Genomic DNA, 25135 nt, shown 5'->3' with positions numbered 1-25135 from the left:
CTTTCCCACTCCAATCTAGCCCAATGTACACCACTCTACTCTACCCCACTCCATTTCAATCTACGCCACTCAACTACTATCTACCTCACTTACCCCAATCTACCCCACTTCATCCCAATCTGCACCACTCCACTCCTCTCCAATCTACCCGACCCTGCTATACCTGACTACAATCTATCCCTTTCCACTCAATCGACCCCAATCTACCACACTCCACTCCAATCTACCCAATCCACTTCACTCCGATTCAATCCACCCCAACCTACACCACTCCACTCTGCCCCATTCCACTCCAATCTGCCCCACTCCACTCAATCTAACACAATCAACCACACCCCCTCAACTCCAGTCTACACCATTCTACACCAATGTACCATGCTGCACTCCAATCTACTGCACTATGTTCCAATCTACCCCACTCCACTCCAGCCCTTCCAATCTACCACACTCTAAACTACTCTACTCCAATATACCCCACTCCAGTTCATACTACCCCACTACACCTCACTGCAATCTACCCCAATACACCTTACTCCAATCTACCCCACTTCAACCCACCCCTTTCCACTCCAATTGACACCACTCCACCCCAATGTACCCGACTCCACCCCATCTACACACATCCACTCCAATCTACCCCACACCGATCTACCTCGCTCTATCCTAATTTACCCATCTCATCTCCAACCCACTCCATTCCAGTTTCCCCACTCCTCTCCAATCTAGCCCACTCCTCTCCAATCTATCCCACTCTACTCCTATCTACCCACGCCCCTCCAATCTCTACTCCAGTCTATCCCCACTGCACTCCAATCCACCCCACCCACTCCAATCTAGATCACTCCACTCTACCTCTTGTACCCCACTTAAGTCTACACCAATCAACCCCATCTACCCCACCCCACTCCAATCTACCCTACTCCAATCAACAGAAATCTACTATATTCCCCTCCACCTTACCCAATCTACCACACTCCACCCCATTCTACCCCATCTACCCTACTTCATTCCAATTTCTCCCACTCCAATCTACCACACTCTAGTCAAATCTACCCCACTGCATTCCACTCTAACCCATTCCACTACACTCCAGTCTACCTCACCTCAACCCAATCTACTCCATTCAAATTTACCCCACTTCAATTGACCCTAATCTACTTCACTCAATCTACCCCACTCTACCCTTCTCCATTCCCACCCCATTCCACCCCACCACAATCTACACCACTCCACTCCACTCTACTCTACTCCCCTCCAATCTATCTGACTCCAATCAATCCCACTCCAATCCAACCTCATCTACTCCACTCCATTCTAATCTACCCTACTCCAATCCACCCAATCTACCCCATTGCCCTCCAATCTACCCCATTCCACCCTATTCTGCCACACTCCACTCCAATATACTCCAATCCACCCCCACTCCACTCTTCCCCAATCTACCCCACTCCAATCCAATCTACCCCACTCCACTCTACCCCACTGCACTCTACACCAATCTACCGGACTCCAATCTACCCCAATCTACTCCACTACATTCTACCACACTCCAATCTACCCCTACTTCACTACAATCTACCCCACTCCACCCCAATCTAACCTTATCAACCCCAGTCCAATTTAACCCACCCAATCTACCATGCCAATCTTCCCTACTCCCCTATCCAAATCTAGCCCAACCCAATCTATGCCACACCAATCTACCCTATCCAATCTACTCCACCCCACCCTACTCAACTCCACTCCAATCAACCCCACTCTACAGCCCTCTACGCAACTACAATCTACCACAATCTACCCCCACAATACCCCACTACAACCTACCCTAATCTACCCCACTCTACCCTATTTCAACACAATCTAACCCATTCCACTCCAACCAAATCTACCACAATCTACCACACTCCAGTCTATCCCAATCTACCCCAGCCCACTCCACGCGATTAACTTTTAGCCATACTGAACAGCAGACAAACTGGTGTACGACATGGCTAAAACACTTTGCCCAAGCCAATAACTCTCGCATAGGCAAGACCAATTGGTGATGTCAATGTTTGTTTGTAAATAGTTCAGTGAGACCCTACTCTCTTCACCACCATTCCCCTCTCCCTGATTTCATATTAGTCTCCCATAATGCATCCTATATGGAATGGAATGGTCCACACAGATGCTGGAAGGTGGGACTGGGCTTCATATCAGAGGGTCCCTTGGTCTAAATTTATACAAATCATTATCTGAACAGATCCCTTAATTTGTGGCTGTGGCTCCCTGGAGCTCCTTATTATACAACAGTGGCAATTACTTCCCTCGATACATAGCCTCCTACTAGCCTGCTCTTGCTCTGCACCCTCTATCTATGCATTCCATGTAGCGGCCTTCACGCATATTAAACGATTGGGAAGTGCAGCTCATCGTCTAACAGCTTGAAAGAACACCGCCGAAGAGGGCATTTTTCGAACAAAGTGAACCAGTTATGTTTTAAAACATTTCCAAACCTCTACCAAGACTTCTGATTGGGACGATTTCAGCATGGACGCAGGTCACAAAACACGGAAAATAAGTTGCTGCCTAGCATTCCTTAGGCGAATTTAGCAATGCTGTGGGAGGAGAAGTGCACACGTTCAATGGCCCCTGTGCCCCTGGGGCAGAGTCCAGCTTGGCTACGTCAGCAGCTCTCAGTCAGCTGATCACTGGCGCTGAATGACGTGCAGTCTGTTCAGTTATAGCCTGAAGTGAATCGTTTTCATGACTCTCCCTTATTTTGTGTGAATAAAATCTTTCTTTTCTTAGCATATTGTGGGGCATTTTATCAAGGACAGGCGATACATTATCGCCTCTTTTATCGGCAGGAAACTGCCGATAAAGCGGCGATAATGGCCTTGATAATATGCTCTATGAATTCCAATCGAAGCCCATGTTAGATGTGAACACATCTAAAATGGGCTTCGATTGGAATTCATAGAGCATATTATCAAGGCCATTATCGCCGCTTTATCGGCAGTTTCCTGCCGATAAAAGAGGCGATAATGTATCGCCTGTCCTTGATAATATGCCCCTGTATTTTTCTAAATCCCTAAAGAGCCTTCGCTTTAGTGCAATCCATTAGCACATACATTTCTTTCTCTTTTAGTTGGCATATGTTCCTTTTGGGCATTCCATAATGTTGTGATGTAGGGCACAAAAGGGGGCAAATGCCAACTACCTCTTTCCCTAAGGGGTGTAGACTCTCTCTTTGAGGGGGCATAAAACGTCTCTTTCAGCATGTATGAACACTATGGGGTATATTAGCAAGAACCTCGTTAATATTATCGCAGTTTTAGCAGCAAGAAACTGACGCTAAAACGCCGATAATGGACTTGCTAAAATGCGTTATAGAATTCCAATAGAAGCCCAGGTTAGATGTGCAGGACATCTAACCTGGGGTTCTATTGGAATTCTATAACGCATATTAGCAAACCCATTATTGCCGTTTTAGCAGCAGTTTCCTGCCGCTAAAACGGCTATTATTTTAACGAGGTTCTTGCTATTATGCCCCTATGTGCCTAAGGGGTGTCTCTTATGTGCGCTTATGGTTATAGTTAGACTCTGACCCTGAGGAAGTACCTACGTAGTGTGTCTCAGGGGCTAGCTATTCTGAATTCTTTGGGGAGCACCAACACTGTGTCCTTATGGTGTGTGGACATTATGTGTCATCGGGGAGATATCCACCATGTTCTTTACCTGCTGGTGTTACCTCAAGAGTTGCCCACACTTGGGGGCATATTATCAAGGGGTTTTATCTCCGCTTTTTTGGCTTTAAAAGCCAAGAAAGCGGAGATAAAATTATCTCCCTATTACCTAGCTGTCGCTAACACCAGTTAGCGACAGCTAGTAGGAGATAGCGACCATCTTGGGCCCCACTTTGCATGTCAGTGATATTTATCACTAATGAGATGCAAAGTGGGCGTGCCAAGATGTTAGAGACTGAAAACAGTCGCTAACATCGCTATCTCCTATTACCAACTTTTGGAGATATTCGCGCTAAGCGGGAATATCTCCAAAAGCTAACACCTGCCCTGAGCAGTTCTTAGCCATGTTATCCAATGGGAGGTTGATAACATGGCTAAGAGTATTAGCTCGCTAATGCATGAATATCGCTGACTTTTCAGCGATATTCATGCTTTGCGGCGATTTTTACCGCATTTGCGTTAAACCTTGGTAATACCAAGGTTTATTTGCGGTAACAATCGCCGCAGCACTGTGGTAAATTTTTGTCTCTAACCAAGCAATAGCGATAATTATCGCTATTGCTTGGTAATATGCCCCTTGGTTTGTAAGGAATACCAACACTGACCCTCAGTACATGTCTACCCTGTTCCTTAGAAGGTGCTCACAATGCGTCACTCAGGAACCTTTTGTCCTTATGAGGGCCATCCATCACATCTTTTAGAGTATATTTACACAGTTCCTGTTAGGATGACTGAGCTGTGACCCTCAAGAGATGCTGTCTCTGGGTCCCTCAGGGAGTTATTTTCAGTGCCCTTGAGGGAATGCCTAGTCTGCATCTCTCCAGGGGTGCCAACACTGTGCATATCGTTGTGTATCTCCGCTTTCTCTTTCAGCGGATACCTAATATGTTCCCTGGCTGGGTGGCTAGACTGTGTCTGTTAAAAGTTGTGCACACTGTTACCTTTGGTTTGAAACATTTCAATCAATCAGTATTTGTTAAACGCAACTACTCACGTGCTTGGTTCTCAAGGCGCTGGGGAGGGGAGGGCGTCAGCAGATCCTACTGGGCGCTGAGGTTCAGTAGAAGAGCCAGGTCTTGAGATCTTTCCTGAATTTGGTTAGCAATGGGGATAGCATAAGGTGGAGAGGCAGGGTGTTCCAGGTTTTGGCATCAAGGTAGGAGAAGGATCTTCCTCCGGTCCTCGTCTTGTGAATTTTAGGGCCAGTGCCAAGGGCCAGTTGAGCGGAGCAGAGGTGTCTGGTGGGTACTTTGAATGAGAAGCAGTGATTCAGGTATGCTGGTCCAGCGTTGTGGAGGGCTTTGTATGCGTGTGTGAGGAGCTTGAACGTGACTTTTTTGTTGACTGCGAATCAGTGGAGTTCTCGCAGGTGTTGGGAGATGTGGCTGCAGAGAGGAATGTTGAAGACCAGTCTGACTGCGGTGTTCTGAACGATCTATAGTTTCCTGAACAGTTTCTGGGTGACACCTGCACAGAGTGCGTTGCCGTAGTTGAGTCTGCTGATGATGATCACGTGGGTAATTTGGGGTCCAACCCTAACCAGAGGGGGTACAGTGCAAATAAAAAGTATCATATTCAACAGGACCCTCCTGAAAAAGTCTCCATTGGGCCTCAGCTGTCTCATCATCATCACCTTTCATCCCATCGCCAGGTAGTCCTGGCCTTCTGAGATGTTATTTGTGGTGGTAAAAAAGCATAAGGAATAGGAGAGCCAGTTGAAACACTGGTCTGCTTTCTCTGCACTTGGGACATTAGTGTTTGTTCATGTTTGCCTTTGGCATGCCTTGAATGGCAGCTGTGAAAAAAAAGATCTGAATTAGGACTAGCGGCAGAAAGGGAACAGCAGCAGCCCTGTAGCAGATTAGCCAAAGATTTAGGGTTTTCATCAGTGGAGAAAGCTAAGGCTCTGCCATTGGTAAAGCAATGGTCCCCTGCACTTTACACAGGTTGGGAAAATGACGAAATGGTCAGATCAGGAAATATGCTGATTTACAGTGATTTTCCATTTTCTCCCCTTCCTAAATGAGCCCCTAGTCTCTGTACCCAACTTTGCCATGCAGACCAGCAATATTTAAAAAACAAATCATGCTTAATTGTAGCAGGCAGCCATAGCATTGGCCATTGATACCAAAAAAGCTTTTGACTTCCTTTCCTGGGTCTTCCTTTACATAGCAACGACGGGCATGGGACTTGGCAGTGGATTCATTAGCAGGACTAAATTACTTTATACAAATCAGGTGACATACGTGAAGACTGGTGGAGTCAGTTTGTACATTTGCAAGGTGGGCAGGGGCACCTGACATAGTTACCTGCTATCTCCCATGTTATTTGTGTTGGCCCTTGTACCGCTGGCCAACATGATCCATGAGGGAACTCAGTATCAAGGGCTTAGAATAATTGGAACCCTACTTTATTTAACTCTGTATGCTGATTACAGGCTGTTGTGCATGCGAGGTACTGCTGTGGACATACAAGGGGCATTTGCAGTGTTGGAAGAGCTTGGGGCATGCTCTAGTTTAAGGGTCAACAAGGAAAAGTCTTGTGCATTTGTGCTGTTGACTACTGTTGACGTGCTAATACATGAGTGCCTTGAGCCAGGGAACTCCTGTTGTGATCACTACTTGCTCTCCCTCATAGGGGCAACTGGAGGGGACTCCGGGAGTGGCTGGCGCTCAACCTTACCAGTGTGGGTGATCTATACATGAATGTTACAACTTCAAATGCATGTTGGAATAATACGAGTTTCCGGCACAACATTTATTGTTCCATGGGGCAATCATGGCGGTGTTGCAACAATGATGGCGCACTGTCTTGGCCACACCCATGATCAACACAGGCTTGCAGTGTTTTTGCGAGATATTTGGAGCAATGACATGCAACCTCACTACTTTTTAGGGCGCTGCTTTGGCAGAGCAAAAACAGAACTCAGGCCACTTTGAGAAAACTAGGAATTAGACTTGGGAACCCCCCATTAGTGACTCCCACTGGCCTAAAATATTTGCCCTACCACAGCGGTCTCACGTAAGTTACAATTTAAACTCATGCAATATTACTAGCTCCACAGGACGTAGGTTATACCTAAAAGAGTAAACTCGATGTCACCAGATGTGAATGCGAGCCGTACTAGATGCAGTAAGACTGACACTGCCTTCCCACACATAGTCAGGGACAGTTCTACTCTTGCGCCCCTAGTAGGTCAAAGTGATGGAATTGATGACGATGATGACGGAGCTCCCATTGGTCAGAGCGCATGAGACTTGCCTATTGGTACAAATTTATAGATATCGCATTAATTCTCACTGATGCCAGCTGACAATGGCTTGGATTACCCCCCAGAGAGACCCAGAATATAGGGCTGGTTATCAGAACTTCGCACACGGGCTGGCTGAGTGGGAATGGTATGAAAAGGAGAGGCTGAAAAGGGGTTGCGCCCAGGGAGTTGGGCGGAGGCAAGGGCGCTTATACTAGAGGACACGCCACAATTAGGAAGGGATTGGCAGATAGTATGTCGAGGAGAAGCAGAAATGGTATCGCCCTGAAGAAAATTTCCCACATGAAACCCCGCCCCACTAGAGATAATCCCCTTCAGATTGCTGTAGACTTTGCTCCGAGGACCGGGGACAAAAGGGCATAGATAACCCTACCAATAGATTGCAACATAATATCGCAGATTGATATAATTGCTTCAAACGTTCTCCTACAGGTCTGGTTTAAGTTTGATGTGTAATTCCTTTTTTCTTATTGTATCGTTATGAATTAACTTGTACTCCTGTCACTGTGCCTTTCAGTACTCACTCAAAAATGACTGGAAGTTGTCACAACTATGCATTGTGTATGCTTTTAGTATAAGACAACAATGATTACCTGAATCCTGTCAGAAGTGAAGCGGGGAATGAATGTGGCAATATACTTTGTATCCTTATTGTGAAACTCAATAAAATACGTTAAAGAAAACAAGCATAATTGGAGCCTATGATTCAGAATGCAGAGCACCAGCCTTAGTATACCAGTGCTATGCAAATTTAAAGGCTCTTTTGTTGGCGCAGGTATACTAAATTTTGAGATCGTAGAAACATAGTAAGAAGAGACCAATTAGAGGAGGACATTCTTGTGTCTTTTTACACAGAAATGGAATATATTTTGACTGGATTGCTTCAAGGGCTGGGAGCCAATTGTGTATGTCGGTGGCCTCTTGGTAGGAGGTCAGCTATCACTGTACTTCATGTAGGCAGACCTCAATGTTTTACATAGTGTTCGCCATTTACTTGGAAGATGTTCTGTACACCTATGTGGAATAGGGTTAAAACCAGAGGTAGAAATGCTGGCTATCTCTGCTGGAAGGGTAGGAAATGTACAGTAGAAATGAGGAAGAAGAAGGCACCCTTGCACACTGGAGTTGAGTGAAAGAAGTGTCAGGAGAGTCCATGGACGTCGATTCATCAAAATGACTGGGGTAGCCGAAGTGACATCACATGCCATGTAACCACCGCCTGATGTCACAGGAAGTGATATCACACAAACTATGACTTGGTGACATCACCTCCCCTTGGACCCTGCTTTCAACAGCATTGCAAGTGTCGCGGAGTCATGGGGGAGCCAATACCTAACATGGCCTCACTTGTCTTACCTCCCTGCCCCAATTACACATAGTGTCCTGCCACCCACTTTCCTCCATTCTTTGTACATTATCCCCCCACCTGCAAGAAAAGGAATACCTGGCACCATACACAAACCACAGCATTACCACACCACATATTAAAAAAAATATACCTCGTGTTCTGCCACCCCCTCCAGAACCTAATAAAATAAAATGGCATTGTGCCACCCACCCACGTCACCCTCTAGTTCAATACATCCCTCTCCAGCACAGATACATAAAAACAATTCCTAGCCTCCTGCCACCTTCTCCCACCTCCCTCCATGTCCCTGCCCAACGCTGTGCATTTCTCTGTCTCCAGCAGCACTTTGACAAGCTCTATGGGAGTCCTGTCTCAGCCAAAAACTCTTTTATAACCTTTATAATGTAAGGAATAGTGGGAAACAACCTTTGTTTCCCATTAGAGAATAACCAGATTTAGAATTAAGTATTCGCACTACTGGCTATTACAACAAGAGTTGGAGTTCCCAATGTAGGCACTCAGAACCTAGCCATGAAAAACATCCCCATTATTCACGTTTTAATCGATCTTTAATTTTATATTATTCAAAGCCCCCCAAAATCATATGTCTCTGTGTTCAATATCTAGGCAGGGCAGAGCAGTATTCAAGGACCCCAACATAACATAGCCTTCTCTCTATAAGATAAAAAAAATCCTGGCCTCATACCACTCCCCTCCACCTCCCTGTACATATACCTTACCCGGCTGAATACTCACCTGGCCTCCTGCCCCCTACCAGCATCATCTTCTATGTATAACCTCCCACTTGGATCGCCAGCACAGCACAGTGGGGGATATTCTCCCTGTGAGCACAGGTCTGCAGAGGCCCAAGTTGACAGAGAGAAGTGTCAGCTGAAGAAAGCAGTGCACCATCTGTGTACTCTCATCACCCTTGGGTCTGTGCAGTGCTGGATTAAACTCTGTGATGCCCCTAGGCAGTCGATATTTCAGGGGCCCCCTTGCAAATGATCTCCAAGTACATACACGTGTTGGTATTGGGTGTGTAAGTCGCCTCGCGCTTCACGTTCCGTACATGTGTGTAAGTCACCTGGTGCTACACGTGTACTTTGGTTTTACACCCTCAGACAGGGTAGGTCTCATGAGTCGTGTCTCATTTACATTATTTATACCCTTTCGCCAGGGTTGGGTTCTGGGTCTTAGCCCCATTTACATTTTTTTACATTACATCCCTCCTTAGGGTGTGTGTTTATGGGTGTTAGCCCCATTTACAGGTTTTACATGTAATCACCACACAGGGTGTGTTCTTATGGGTATCATAGTCCTATTTTCAGAGTGTATTTCTTGTTCCTTGTTTTAGGAATCTTGTTTACACTGTTCTTTTCCTTGTTTTGGGGATCATTGTCTCGGGGTGTGGTCCACCCTTTGCTACACATTACATATTTTCCAAAAATTGTTTTATTGGGGAGGATGGGTTTTATATTGCTTGCCAATGTATTTATTGTTGCCTGTCAATATGTTTACCCTTTCTTTCAGTTTACATAATGTTCAGACTCTCGCAAAGTTGTATTTTAGCTTGCCTCCCTGAGTCTTTGACTTTTTCTCTACTTTTGTATATGATTGTGTATAGTTTATCTCATGTTCTATTGTCCTTTTTCATTTAAAAAGAGGGGGATATGTTATTTCCTGCTTATGTTATCATTTCTATCCCTGGTTACCTATCTCCTAGCTGCACAGCCAGTGTGTGTGTTGAGAGTGGAATGTTGGTAAGACTGTGATGCTTGGAATGCTTGGGTGACTGTGTGGAGGAGGGGTGACAGTTGGAAGATGGGCTGAGCAGCAGGCAGGCTGCTCCTGGTGAGGACGGTGTATGAGGAACACCAGGCTGATGGACTAATGTACATAATTACTATCCTGCAACGGGAAGTTAATAAAGAAACGTATTGAACTTAACTTGGCTACACTTCGTAAGATTCAACAGAAGTGAGTGCTGTAGACACAATTTTGTTTAGTAAACCAAAATCATTCTGCCTAGAACTTTGTCCATCCTTTACACCTGTCTGCTATTCTTAATCCCATTACTAGACCCTGCTTCACTGCTTTTAACACCTCTCAACAGCTAAATATTTTTAAAACAGATGACAACCAAAGTATACAAGTCAATTTAAATATGAGGTGATGGTCAATGGGGTGGGAACTGTACGTCTTCTTTGACACCACTTCCAATGTATGTAATAGACTTAGCAACTACTCCATTGCAGACCCAAAACTTAATGAATGATACCTGAGAAACAATTGTTAAAAATAAAACACCACACATGGGGAAGCTTAAAGTCTAACTTGTGTTTAAGGCAAAAAGCAAACAACACTTTAAGATTATTAAAAGACAATAGTCATTTAAGCTGAGAAGATCTCTCACTAAAAAAGGGTTAGTTAGCACATATTTCAAATGCATAAAATGTATTACTTTCAGGAAAAACAACTCTAACTCCTAATTTTCTTATCCTGACTGACTCCGTATATTTTTCAGGAGACACGTGATATGAGTATAATGTCAAGTGCTTTATATTATTTGGTCTGTTGCTCACATAGAATTGCTAGACTCCTATGGGTGATAATGGTATACCAAAAGTGGCACAGTTTGTAGCATGTAAGGTTCCACCCCTATGGCCAGGCTGATACTGTGAAAGGGTGATGGCAATGGATTAACAGTAGTGGGGTACAGGCCTTTCCTCCTGTACCCTTTTAGGTAGTCTGTGTAATGGCTCTCAACATGCAAATCTATGTAGAATGCCATGACTGGGGAGCCATGAATTGTGTGTGATGTGCATGAGAGTGCTTGCGTACATGAGGCGGTGTACTTATGTAGGGTCCCCCGGATATATTTATCCCCTAAGGTTGTCGGGAGTGCCATAGGGTTCAGTGCTGCTGCCTCCACCTTTTCACTCCCTGTCCAACAGTCTGTTTTCTTCATCCCTATTGAAAGGATGTATGATTAAACAACTACCACTTATAGAACAAGTGCCTAAACCATGAAGGCTAAAGAACGACCAAAGCCAAACCATTACGTATTTAACAATGACTCACTAAACAATGAAAATTAATGAATTGCCATATACCCCGAATGTACCACTATGTTCAAAACAAACCAAGATTGAAACATGAAAAAGAAAATGTAAATAAATTAAACAACACTTCTATTGAAAACTATTTATAGTAAAGAATCTTGAAATAAAAAAATCAAATAATAATTTTTCGAAAATACAGACAAACTTACAAAGAGACAGCAGGCGCTAACCATGGAAATGTGTTTAATTCTCAAAGTAAATTAAACATTGCATGTATGTTATGTTATATGTTATGTTATAATACATTTGTAGCGCGCACTGTTACTCAAGAGTGTCCTGGCGCGGGGGAGAGCAGAGGTGGGAGCAAAAATAAAATTAGCTGAACAGATGTGTCTTGAGCTGCTTCTTAAAGAACTGAAACTCAGAGGTGAATTGGAGATCAGCAGGAAGCGTTGGCCACCAAAAATAGTCTCTCACCAATCTTTTCATTGAAGAAATACCGGGATGAGTCTTATGTGCAATATTCAAGATAACCTCATACATGCCCTCAGGAGGGATACATTTCCCAGACTTGAAGATAAAACCACTATCCAACTCTAAATCTTCTTGCACATTGTAAAATGGTAACATTTCAGGCCTCCTCTATCCTTCCTAGGCCAACCTTTTTCAACATATTCTCTTACCTCTTTCCAACAATCATCTTTCTGTACACATTCTTCCGAAAACAATTCAGAAATCTCTTGAAATTTTTCACTAACCACATCTCCAATAGTTAAAACAAATTCCAAATCACACACTGCGCTGACTTCATCTTGTTTACAAGGTAACCGCGATAAGCAATCTGCTGTGACATTTTTTTTCCCAAGTACATATATTGTAACAAAATTATACTCTTGCAATTTAGATGTTAACCTTGCAATTCTAGCTGTAGAATTCCATCCACCACCTACAGACAAAATGTTTACCAAAGGTTTATGGTCGGTCCTAAGCGTAAACTTGGTACCCCACACATACAACCTAAAATGCTCTATCGCCCAAACACAAGCAAGAAGTTCTCTTTCGATGACAGCGTATTTCCGCTCGCATTCACTGAGAGTCCTTGAAGCAAAAGCGACATTCCACTCATCACCCCCTTCTCTTTGAGAAAGGACACTTCCCTAACCATAAAGACTAGCATCAACTGTTATTATACATTCTTTGTTCATTCAAAATGGCTTAAGTGTGGGAGCATTTATGATGTCATGTTTGATCTCTTCAAATGCACGTTGTTGCACATCTAACCACTCATACTTTTTACCTTGTCTGAGTAATTTTATTACGGCTCCATTTTAGTAGCGAAATTGATCTACTTTGCATGATTTCAACAGTAGTCCATGCCTCTGCAGCCTTGACAGAGATGGACTGGCCCCCCAAATGCACTCTGTATGTTGCAGTGCACAGGACACAGCTATTGCGTGGAATGCTTTCGAGTTTGTCTAGACATTGGAATGTGTATTGAAAGGGTCTGCTTCCAGTACAAATCATAAGCTAGAAAGTAGACACTCACCTTTGTCCCATGGTGCAAGACTGCACGTTGTGCAAGATGGCCTGGTTGGACTGCCAGAGCAGGGGTTGACAGCAACAGCAGGCCAATCACATTAGATTTGACACTTCTCTGTTTTCCCCTTCATGCAACGCAGTGCAGAAACACTGTTTGCTGCACTGTGTTGCATGAAAAATTACCAGACTGGGCCTTTGGGGGATAATGAATCTAAGGCAAGTGCTCCAGCACAGATTGCTACATCTGTGAGCTAGGCTCGTTCACGCCTGATGCAGGGACCTCAGCGGTATCCAAAATAAACATAGACACATGACAGGACTGAAATATGGCCTGCCAGAGAGCCTCCATGTCCTGCAAAGACCGAGAGCCTCGGAGTCCACATCGCACATGAAGAAAGTCTCACATGTGCTCACTGTTCACAGCTAGATGATGAAAGAGACAAACAAAAAAAACTGCAAATCATCTTGGGTGCTTACTACTGACATGATCATTTCTTATTGTCAATAGCCTTAGTTATCAATAGTAGATAATGGTTCACTTACCCTCTATAGTAGGATAGTCAAACCTCACCTCAACCTGGCAGGCAGCTCAGGGAAGGAGGCCCCGCTCTGTGGGGAATACATTTTATTGGGGTGACTCTAATGCTCCTGTGTACTCAAAAGTGCCAAAATTTCACATTTTAGAATATTTTAGAATATTTCTGCTGAAGAGACTACAGATAGCTTTAAACATAAAAGATGTTCGCTGTTATTTTGTTCGTCTCTCTCTCCTTGATTTTTCAGATACTCCATGTATTGCCTGACAAAGGGACGCAGAAATACCAGTTTTGTATTATATTTTCTTTATTCACATAATATATCAGCAGCAGCAAATTATATTTAGTCATCGTAGTTGGTCCTGAAGAAAGCCACCGATACAGGAAACTGATCATACAGCTGAAACATGTCGGCCTTGTCCTAATAGTAGTTTTAAATCTATACTAATGATTTGCATTGATTTTTAATCCTGTCAGGCAGAGCACGTGAATACATTTGAGGTTGTGCATCTTACCTAGGAAGTTTTAACTTCATTTTCACCTTTTTCATCACTATAAAAATCAGTTTTTTCTTTTTTGCGCTGCACCCTTACTACCCCTTATGACTCAAATATGGGATTTAGTATCCATCCCTCATAATAACTGAAAAAAAACATCTTTGCGCTCCTTTATCACATTGAAGAAGTTGTAGCTCCCAGTGGGACTAGGTTTTCCTACTGGTAAGGAGGAACCCATATGATGAAGGTTGTCACCTACGGGTGAGAGTGGGTTCTAGTCCTTAAGGGATAAATTCCCCTGTAGGAAGGTGGACACCTGACTATGGTTACCCCAGATTTTTTGCCTTGTGTTTAGCTGGTTTTCGACTTAGTTGGCCTGGCTCCCTGCTAATCAGGGCCCCAGGTTATCTGCTCTCTCCTTAAATGGACTCCATGCACCCTAGGTGCATAACCAAATTGGTACTGGATACCTTGTCAGCCCCTATATAGTGCACTATAGGTGCCAAGGGTATAGGTGCATCCAAGGCCTGCCAGGGGCTGCAGCATAGCTTTTGCCACCCCTGGCTGGTTCTTAAATTGACACAACTGGCTGATCACTCAGCTGGGGCAAGTTGGTGTAAACACCTTTTGCTTAGATATAGTATACCTATATCTAAACCTATATCTGCACACATATAAACCTATAAGTCACTCCTATGGCAGGCCTTATCAATCCTGGAGGCAGAGTGCGTGGTTTAACGTGAGATGGTGCTCAAGCATGAGCTGAGCCTGTCGGCAGCTGTCGGGAACAACTCCCTAAGCTGTTCCGGGATAATGCCATACCATATACTCTTAAGTGCATTATAATCCATCTCGGTTATATGCTAACTTTGGTTTGGCTTTATCAAAACATGTCGTGTAAGGTGTCATACAATTTGGAATACTATCCCATCAACAGTCCTGTCGACGGGGATAGCATTCCACCCTTCTAGAGGGAGAAGACATGTTACTTTACTGAAACGCGGTTAATCCTAACCAAAGCCTCAGCATCACAAAATGGATGCTGCTGCCACCGACACAAGTCTGACCTCCTGCTGCTGACCGAAACTTGGCAGAGGAGGCCTGGACAAAGGGTTGACAGGAGATAGTGTATTGGGGCAGGGAGGGCTGAATGAAATCAGACAGTGCCTGGGGCGCACAAGGCTTCCCCTTGCATAATCCGATCACACCGGTTCTGGGGCACACCAGCCCCAGTCCCAGCGTGACCCTGGACAAAGGGAAAGGGGTATAACCACCCCCTTCCTGGGTCCCACCCATAGGAGGGACCTAGCAGGTAATCCAGCCCCCTAGATTGGTATAAGAATGGGAGCAGTGCCAACGCACTCAGATTATCCTGACTGAAACTTATGAAACGAAACTCTGGACCCTTCGACATCCTACTCGACATAGAAGACTGAAGAATCTCCCTTGTGGTCAAGGAGTGACCACCTGGTGCAAGCAGGCACCATCCAGCACCTCGACATTTGCTTTGTTGCAGTTCCCGCTGGAACTCGAGCAACAGAGTTCAACAAGACCCAGCGTGCCTGCCTTCTAACAGCCCGATCCACAGTCCCTGCAGAGCTGAAACCCGTGGAGGCGACCTGAAGCGTGGGGCCCGCCATCTTGGAAAGACCTTGAGCCGCTGACCGTGCAGCATCCAAGGCCCCCTCAAAGCTGTGCATTGGGGTTTGAGAAGCCCCAGCCCTGAGCCTCTCTTGCACTGAAGCTCACCCCTCTACACTCACCGAGTGCTGCGTGGGGCCCTTCTGCATCTTTTGGCTCAACGCGTTGGCCTGGTCACTTGCCCGTTGGCTTGTGGCCCCTGTGCCAACAAACTTTGAAAACTGACTCGTGAATCTGGTTGCTCCAGACTTGCACTCGCTCTCCTGAAAAGGAGCACCCGCTCTAACTCTCCTGGTCCGAGTGTTAAGCCACCTTTGAATACTGTGTGGGTTGCGCTTGCCAAGGGTTGTTTCCTCCAATCCGGAAGCCGACACCGCCAACAGCGAGAGCCTTTGTGGGACAGCTCGTGATCCACTCCTGGACATCCTTGGTGCCCCAGAGTCCACGTGGCCGCGGAGAGAAGCTTCACAACAGCGACCTGAAAGCGCCCGACATTGCCTGGTTCCTTCCTGGTTCCACCCTGGTCACTGCTGAGTGACCCAGACTCTGTCCCCTCTGCTTTCAGATCATCTTTATCTTCGATCCACCCTTGGATCACACCGGACACTTCTCTTCTCGACGCCTGCAGCATCTTCAGCTCCAAGCACCATCAACTTGCGTGACGAAACCCGACACTACTTTGCACCTGTGCACCCGCCTCCTGTGGGTGAGGTAACTCAGCAACGCCGGTGTTCCTATACTGGTACACACCTCTAGTGTATGTGTCTAAAGTTTAGTCCTTCTAGGTTAAGAGGAAGTCTCCTTTAACAGTAACTTTGTAACTTTTACGCACCATTGACATTGCATTGGTGCATGTGTGTGCTTTAAGCGCTGCACCCGAATCCCGCGGGCTTTTCCCGACTTCAGCATTGCTAGTCCCGACTGCTCCCAGCGATTCCCTAGGCCCTAGGCCTAACCACTGTTCGATTGGTATCTCTTATACCACTTTTTTAATATATGGTTTGCGTGGCCCCTGAGCCTCATCCATAATTGTGCAACTTTTATATGTTTAACTGTGCTTTTGTTTAAACGCTTGTGCCTCTGCACTCATAAAGAGTACAGAGGATTATTCTAGTAATAAATACATATATTTTTATAATATATAACTTGTGTGGTGTCCTTTCATTTGATATTACAGGATTGTGATTGGTAAAACAGCTTGCTTAACACGACCTCTTGAGTTAAGCCTTCAAGGCTGCTTAGTCCATCATACCCTTAGGATAGCTTGTCTATAAGGTTGACTTACAACCATCACCATAAGGGATTGTTTGAACTGATACGAGGTGCCCCCAGAATTGGAGACATCTTCTATCAGGCCAACTTCTCACATCCCCTTATTGTTTATTCCCGTAAATCATCAGTATTTGTTTGATCTTTGTTGAGAGAGGCTTGAAAAACGGCTTTATATAGCCCAGAACCCAGAGCCTGAACGTATCAATACTTCTGGGTCAGTGGAAACAGGAACATGTACCGGAATCAGCTGCTACCGAGCCAGGCAAGACTTTTACAGTGTTACTGGAGATGTCATCCAATTAGCTGTCTGCATAAGACTGACACAATATTTTTGGCGACAGCAATGAATGTCTGACAGCGATCTAGAGAGTAATGTATGTGAGAGATTGTCAATGGAAGTCTTCCTATTTCTATTTTTATCTTCCCCAACACGGCAACCTCTTAAAACTCCTATTAATTTAAGAAGCCGATTATGATGGCGGTCGAACTGCAACTAACGGCTCGTTGGTTGCAGTCTGACCGCCATCCACTGCTGTGGTCCGACAGACGCATTACAATGCGTGCGGTTGGAAGCAGCAGCTGAAGAGACCAGTTGACACTTTCTGATAAGCTCAAGGAGCCCGTCAGAGAAATATAGCATGCTACAGTGCATGCTTTCACATCACGTTCCATTACAATGTGGTGGTTACAATGACCGCTTTGTTAGAACACAATACCTTTACAACGCAAGCCATTAGATTGACTTGCACTAGATGGCGCTCCAACCTTAGGAATAGTTTAATTTACTATTCCAGCTCCACCCTGTGCAACAGAAGGGATGGTGTTGGAATAGTAAATCATACCATTCCTTAGTTTGGAGCGCCATCTAGAGCAAGTCAATCAAATGACTTGCGTTGTAATGGCATTGTGTTGTAACATCCCTGTCGCTGTAACGACGGCGTTGTAAAGGTAATGCGGTGTAACAACCATGTTGTAAAGGTTGTTGCCCCCGTCAGAGCATCAGAAACACTTCATAATGCCTTAATGATGGCACACCGCCGTCAGGATTATGATGTTTGTTTCCAACAGACATTTGATGTTGACCTTTCCGACATTAATTTGAGTGAGAAAACTTCCTAGGCAATTTCAATCAGTAAATGCAAATGTCAGAGCATAAATCAAGGAAAATTAAACAGCAGGAATCATGTAAAAAAGCATAGTATTTTTCATTATGTTCAAAAAGATATAAAGTTAAAAACAACATTAATTACACAATTGAAAAATGATTTTTCTTTTAATTGCAATTCAATAAAATATACAGAATGTATAAAGGTGGCACTTTTTATGTTCTTTATCAATTGTATCATTTCCAACATGGAAAGGCTGTTTGAAAGCGATATTGATGGTCCCTAGTAGGGGCCCCTTCTCTCCTGGCCCTCTGCAATGGGGCCTGCAGAGCACCTGTGGTGCGGCCCTAAACATCCCTGCACCGTCACGGTGCAGGGATGTTTGAAAACATTAATGTTTCAATTATAGCTTATGCTGTGGGCCTTTTCTGAATGCCGCACAAGCTTCCATTAAAAATTGATGTTTCCGACCGGCCAATGAGCGGCTGCATGCAAAATATGCAGTCAAAACTGCCGACCTAAGGTCAGACAGTTTCCAATCCACAACGCCCACCTGACATCTTAATAAACCCTTATGTGTTCTCCTATTCACAATGTTGACACCTCTCAAATGAGGAATGATCAACCCAACAGTACAGGAGAAAAGGGACAAACGTTTGGAGAGTCTGGACCATTTTAGTAAATGCCATAACTATTAAAGAGAAGTACAGAAGAAAGAAAAATTATGAGTAAAGGAAGACGAAGACGAATCATAGATTATACGAAATTCTAGGCTCACAGATTAAGAGTAAAGAGGTGAAAGAAAAAAAAACAAGACTAAGCAGTGGCGTCACTAGGGTTGGTGTCACCCGGTGCGGGTAACTCATGGTGTCACCCCCTCACGACTTACCGCATGGACCTCCTCCGCTCCGAGTCCGGCAGTGGACACAGATGGCAAATAACGGGATCATACAGAATCCTTAGTAACGTTTGTAAATTTAGTTCCTATATTTACAAAGGCCATAGAAGAAAAATGTGATTCAACAAGGTCGGAGCCTAGGATGGTAACCTGAGACCTATCTCACTCAAGAATGTCTGCAATGAAAGCAGTAACTTGCTGAGCTTCCTACATAAAATACAAATCTGTGACTTGCATGGTGTATGCTTCACTTTGCAGCTAGGACATTAACTCTTTATACTTTGTATGAGTCAGGCCTGGCCTGTAACTAGACTGCACACACACAGATCTCGCCAACAAGTGTATTCACCACCAAAGTTATCTTACAGCTACAATGCTTTGGAATTTGTTGGGTACAAAGATCTCTGCACCAGGTGTCTAATCGATTCCCAATAAACTATTTTAAAGTGAAGTCTGCTCGAGAGAAAACAAAGTACAATTAGAAGAGGTATATAATACTGCAATATATGGTAGACACTCAAGCACAAGAACAAACGTTACGTAGGCAATGGTGGCACTTGTGCAAGTATCAAAAAGCAAACAAAATGCCCTTACCACAGTCCCCAGGCCAGGCCTACCCATCCTTGGCTTCAATTGAAGAGGGCCACGGGAGACAAAGGCCACAATCAGGCCCGATTCATGAGATGGGAGAAGGAAGAAAAGAGGATGTGAGGCGAATAAAAAGAAGCAATAAAGTGCAGTCTCTCGAGCCCAGGGGGCGCTGAGTAGTGGCACTTATGGGAGCAAGGACCCCCTGGAGATCATGGCCACTCGGAGCAGAAGGCCCGGCCACAGGAACATGCTCACTCATGGGAGCAGGGCCTTCCTACAGGACAAGCAACTCACAACACCAGGGAAATCTGGGAGAATGTGTCACTCATAGCAGCAGGTCACTCCTAGAGACCAAACACAGCTCATAGCAGCAGGGCCCTCTGAGACAATGCATCACTTGTGTCATCAAGGCCTTCCCAGAGAACAAGCCACTCATAGCAGCAGGGCCCTTCGAGAGAACAAACCGCTCATAGCAGCAGGGCCCTTCTAGAGAACAAACAACTCATAGCAGCAGGGCCCTTCCCAAATAACAAACCACTTGTAGCAGCGGACCCTTCCTAGAGAACAAACCACTCATAGCAACAGGGCCCTTCTAGAGAACAAACCACTCATAGCAGCAGGTCCCTTCCCAGAACACAAACCACTCATAGCAGCAGGGTCCTTCTAGAGAACAAACCTCTCATAGCAGCAGGGCCCTTCCTAAATAACAAACCACTTGTAGCAGCGGGCCCTTCCTAGAGAACAAACCACTCATAGCAGCAGGGCCTTCCTGGAGAACAAACCACTCATAGCAGCAAGGCCCTTCTAGAGAACAAACAAGTCATAGCAACAGGGCCTTATGAGGGCAAATCACTCATAGCAGCATTACCACTCAGACAGAACAAACTAATCATAGGAACAGGGCTCTCGTAGCAGGGGCGCTCTCTGTGAGAACACGCCAACTCATAAATACAGGATCTTGCCCTTACGAAAGAACATGGTCTCTCACCTAGCAGGGCCCTCCTAAAAAACAAACAACTCATAGCAGCAGGGAAATCCAAGAGAATGGGTCTCTTGAGGCAACTGGACCCAGCCCTCTTGGTGAACTCAACAGTCATAGCAGCAGTCCTTCCTGAAGAATAAACCACTCATAGCAGTAGAGTGATTATATAATGCATCCCAAAGGGAAAATGACTGGTCTAGCTCCTCTGCGTTCGATAAGTGGAATAAGGAACTTGATCCCCCCATGTCCTGGGAAAACTAAGAATCTTGATGTAAACTGACTGGGCGCCTGACCGCCAACTGTAATCTTTGCATTATACATTTTAAGTATCTGCATCAGATGTATTACACCCCTGCGCAATTGTTGAAATTTGGATTGCTGGAGGATGCTAGATGTACTAGATGTGGGCAGGATGGGGCCAATTTCATGCACCTGGTGTGGGATTGTACTCTCATACACAGATTTTGGCAGCATGTTGTGAAAGTACTCTTTGATATGACACTGGAAAAGATTGTGTGTACGCCAGAACTATGTCTTCTAGGGCTACTGAAGAAGATTTAGCCATGCAATAGGCGCATTGTTGCTATTTCTACTTTGTTTGCTAAACTTGCTGTTCCAATGCATTGGGGTGGCAGGACGGCGCCCACCTTGACGAAGTGGATCAGAGACCTAGTATACTGCAAAGAACAAATGGAGGCATATGCTGAGGAATTGCCATTGTCCTCTAGGTCCAAGGACTTCTGGGCTCCACTGATCACATACCTTGTGGAATATCTGGCCATGACCTAATCACTTGTAAAAAAAATCTGCTTAAATGGAAGGAATGGCCTCTGTAAAACCTACTCACTTTTCTTGCTACTATTTATGTTGCAGAAGTATACTATCTCGCATTTGTATGGTCTACCACTTGTGTTTATGTGTTTCGAAGTTTGGCTGGGGTTGTGGGAGGGGGAAAAAAAAGAAAAGTTGCATCCTACTTGTCATTTTATTGATGCGCAGTGTGGGTTCCTTAGCATGCTGCTTGCTGTATCTTGCAGTATAATAAATAACGTTTTTTAAAAAGTGGCTGGCAAGGAGCACTGCATTGTTGATGTCATGTGCAGAGAATTAAAAGTGAATATAACAATAAAAGGGCGGCAGGGGTAGAAAACAGTTTTGAACCATAACTGAATTGAGAAATAAAACATGAGGAAGGTTAAAAAATATATATTTTTGATTTGAAACTGTGGATGCACTCATTTGTAGCAGTGAAGAGATGGATCTTGGTGAAGGGTATAGCCAAATAAGGTTCAGTTGAGATTAATCAAACATTTTAGATTATGCAAATTAAAGGTATTTAATCTAATTTTCTCAAATTGCATTTTTTCGAAACAAGAAGAAACTCAGCAATTTCACTGCACTTTAACATATTTCATTGATCAGACATAATCATCATTACTAATAGTTGTTATGGTGTTAGGAATGGGGTTCACGGAGGAACTAGGAGGAATACAAGGATTGTGATACTGAGTAAAGAGGGCTTTGCGATGATCCCTAGTTTTGTATACCAGTGGGTAGAGTAGGGATTAATGTTACGCCCACTTCTTTAAGGTGCACTCGCTGCTTAAACATGAGCTCGAATGTTAGAATGTTATTTCATTCCTGGCTTCAAAACCGGATTGGACATTTACAACTTTTAACTATCTCATAAACACTGCATACATAAATTCAATAAGACATTCTTTCAACCTACTTAAGCTAAACATTTTCTCTTCATCTTCTGACCATTTACAAGCACTTCTTGCATCCAGAGGGCACCTCTTGCCTCTGAGCCCCTACGCTGGCTGTGGTCTGACTCTTTTTTACAGTAATGGTGGCACAATCGCGAAAGGAAGAGGCACCCTTCAGATGCTCGGGAATCGGGATTGGAAGATATACTAGTCTAGAGACTCAATCAGTGTTCTGTAATCTAGCCTTCACTGTGCATGTGCGGGCATCTTAGTGTTTCCTCCTGTCCTTGCCTGGCACCATGACTCGCATAATTGATACTGATGTATTACAGTGCAATCCGAGATGCGACTGAAATTGATACACTGTGCATACACAGGCCTGCTGCCATGTAAGCTTTTAAATCTTGCACTACCCCATTAAGCCTTGAACAAAAGGGCACTGGTAGCAAGGAGCTTTATAGCAATAGGAAGATCCTGGCCAAGGCTAGGAGTTACCGTCCGGTCCGACTGCTGCCTCGCTCCGAGTCAGGACGGACCCACCAGCAAGAAGAATTTGGGAGGACTCAGGAGACGGAGACCACGACGTTGCTCGGCTCGCTCTGGTGATGTCGTAGGTAATAATTATTTATTCCCGGCGGGCGCGTGACCGCCGTGACGTGAGGCGTCAGCAGGAGCGCACACTCGCACAGCGCGCGGGGGCTGTCCCAGGGCCGTCATTGGCTGGTAGCGCCAGTAAGATAGATTGACGGCCCTGGGGGACCCACAAACTGCTGGATAGTAGGTACGCCTCGCACCAGTGACGGTGACCGTAGCACAGTCGTGTGTGCTTGCTGCTGCAGTGTGAGTCCACATACACTGCGCAGTGCGCACTGTGTAGCAGACAGTAAGTATTTAAAAATTTTGTAAGAACTAAGTTGCGGTGCGCAACTGCGCACAGCACACCAGCAGCAGCACTAACTAGATTGGTGTCACCCCAGATGGGGTGACACCCGGTGCGGTCCGCACCCCCCGCACCCCCCTAGTGACGCCACTGAGACTAAGAACAAAAAATGGGAGAATTAATGATCTACTAGAATTTAGATTAAAAGAATTAGAAGTCACTCAAATACCGATGGCAGGCAAGCAGTATCTCCCCCTAACGAGCTCTCTTTCTCTTGTGCAGGTGGAGATCACACCATCACATACCCCATACTGCAAGCTGTTGCAGAAAAGTAAGTATTATGTTCTTGGTTCAGCTGGAATACAGTGAGGCATTTATATTCATTAGGTCCTAAAAAGACTATTAACTCAAGACGCTGGTCAACAGCTCAGCACGATTTAGAGGGATACTCAGACAGGCTCGTGCCTGCCAAACTTGCAGTTCCTCTGCTGTATTTGGAGTTAGAGGAAGTATATTAGGTTTACATCTGCTAAGCATCAGCTGGCATAGATCTATAACCTGGCAGCATGCCACTGGTCCACCAGCTATCAGTGGCGCTCACCCCGCCTTTAAGGCAGGGTGATCATCACACGTTTTCCCTATCTAGAACTCCCATGCCTCACAAGTAAGGAAAATCTAAAAAGAACAATGCCCCCATGCTTAAAAATGCAAAATAGCCCAAGCGGACAATGATCTCAACAACAACATTGAATCCAGAATATCAAGTACCATTATTTTGTCTTGGTAAGAATTTTTAAATAATTATAGATTTACTGTTCTTAACTCCACATCTACTTACCTTGACACTATAAAAATCTTCAAGGTAAGCAATAGTGGAGTTAAGAATAGTAAATGTATTCTTACTTATGCATTCTTACCTTGACAGTATAGTGCTAGTCTATATATTGGGTAAAGTATTTTTGAAAGTCAATGTAAAAACTTTGAAGTTTTGACATAAGATCCTGTATTCAGTGGCCAGTCAGCGCTATGATCTCCATCTTTGGTGATTAGTTTCAGTAAGTATTCTGGATCTTCTAGATTGCGGCCATTGGTATTCAGAATTATGGATTTTATCCACAGTGGTCAATGGCAGTCTGCAATCTCATGCCCATTCAAGGTTGCTAATTGTGTTGAAGTTCCTTTTCAATGCCATTGGTTGTTGATGCTCTGGATTTTCATAAAGCTGGCCAGTGGTCGGCCCTAAGATAACCAGTGTTCATGGGTCAGTGCGTTACAGCCCAAGGCAGGTCATTTTTACAGGTCTTTGGTTGCCCGTCAGGGGGCCTGGGATAATTAATAGAAATGAAAGACCATGCCCCCTATACTTACAGGGAATCCAGGATTTTAACCATGTCAATTTTGTCTGGCCAGCATTACACCTACCACGAGTAAAATTTTTAAGACCGATATTTCTACGTAATGAGATACTCACCATAGATAAAGCGTGAATTATATAACCTGCTAAATGAAATTGTGTGTTGTAAAATATTATTTTTTTAATTAGCCTTTGAACTTTGAATTGATTCTGTTTCGCATTTAGCCTGTATAGTATAATTGGAAGGATTTCTTATTGATGAATTAGTTAATCTGAAAGGTAATTCCTATGCTTGATAAAAATGTATTGACTATATAAAACTACACCACCCTAGTTTGCTCGCAACGGTTATATACCTAATTCTATATGAAATATATGCGACCTTGTAACCTATTATGTTATGGTCTCAGATGGGGCCAAAATCAATAACGTTTGAACTTGAACTTCCTGCCCCCTTTAGTGCTTACTGTATGTTACTTGGGGCCCGATTCACAGAACTAACTTAAGACAAAATCCTAAACTTACTACTATTTTGGTATTCACAGAAGGCACTTACTCATTTTGGTATTCACAGAAGGCACTTACTCATTTCGGTATTCACAGAAGTTAGTAGTCCTAATTTTTGGACTCCTAAATGCCTTCTGTGAATACCAAAAGTCTTAAAGTTAGGATTTTTCTCAGTTTAGGAGAAGTAAAGTTAGCACTCCTATCTTTAGGA

General features: G+C 44.4%; 1 protein-coding gene across 2 annotated transcripts in view; it reads left to right on the top strand.

Annotated features, from left to right (window-relative positions):
* The window catches only part of AGMAT (agmatinase (putative)), a 219545-nt gene that overhangs the window by 174936 nt on the left and 19474 nt on the right, over positions 1–25135 (top strand). For both annotated transcript variants that reach the window (XM_086922181.1, XM_086922180.1), the window contains exon 3: positions 23346–23394. In XM_086922181.1, the coding sequence (XP_086778307.1) occupies positions 23346–23394 (49 nt within the window). The remainder of the gene's footprint in view (positions 1–23345; positions 23395–25135) is intronic.

Source organism: Lissotriton vulgaris, chromosome 5 (assembly GCF_964263255.1).
Source record: "Lissotriton vulgaris chromosome 5, aLisVul1.2, whole genome shotgun sequence".
NCBI classification, from domain to species: domain Eukaryota; kingdom Metazoa; phylum Chordata; class Amphibia; order Caudata; family Salamandridae; genus Lissotriton; species Lissotriton vulgaris.
The sequence above is the reverse complement of the archived record's forward strand: the minus strand, read 5'-3'. Positions and strand labels throughout refer to the sequence as shown.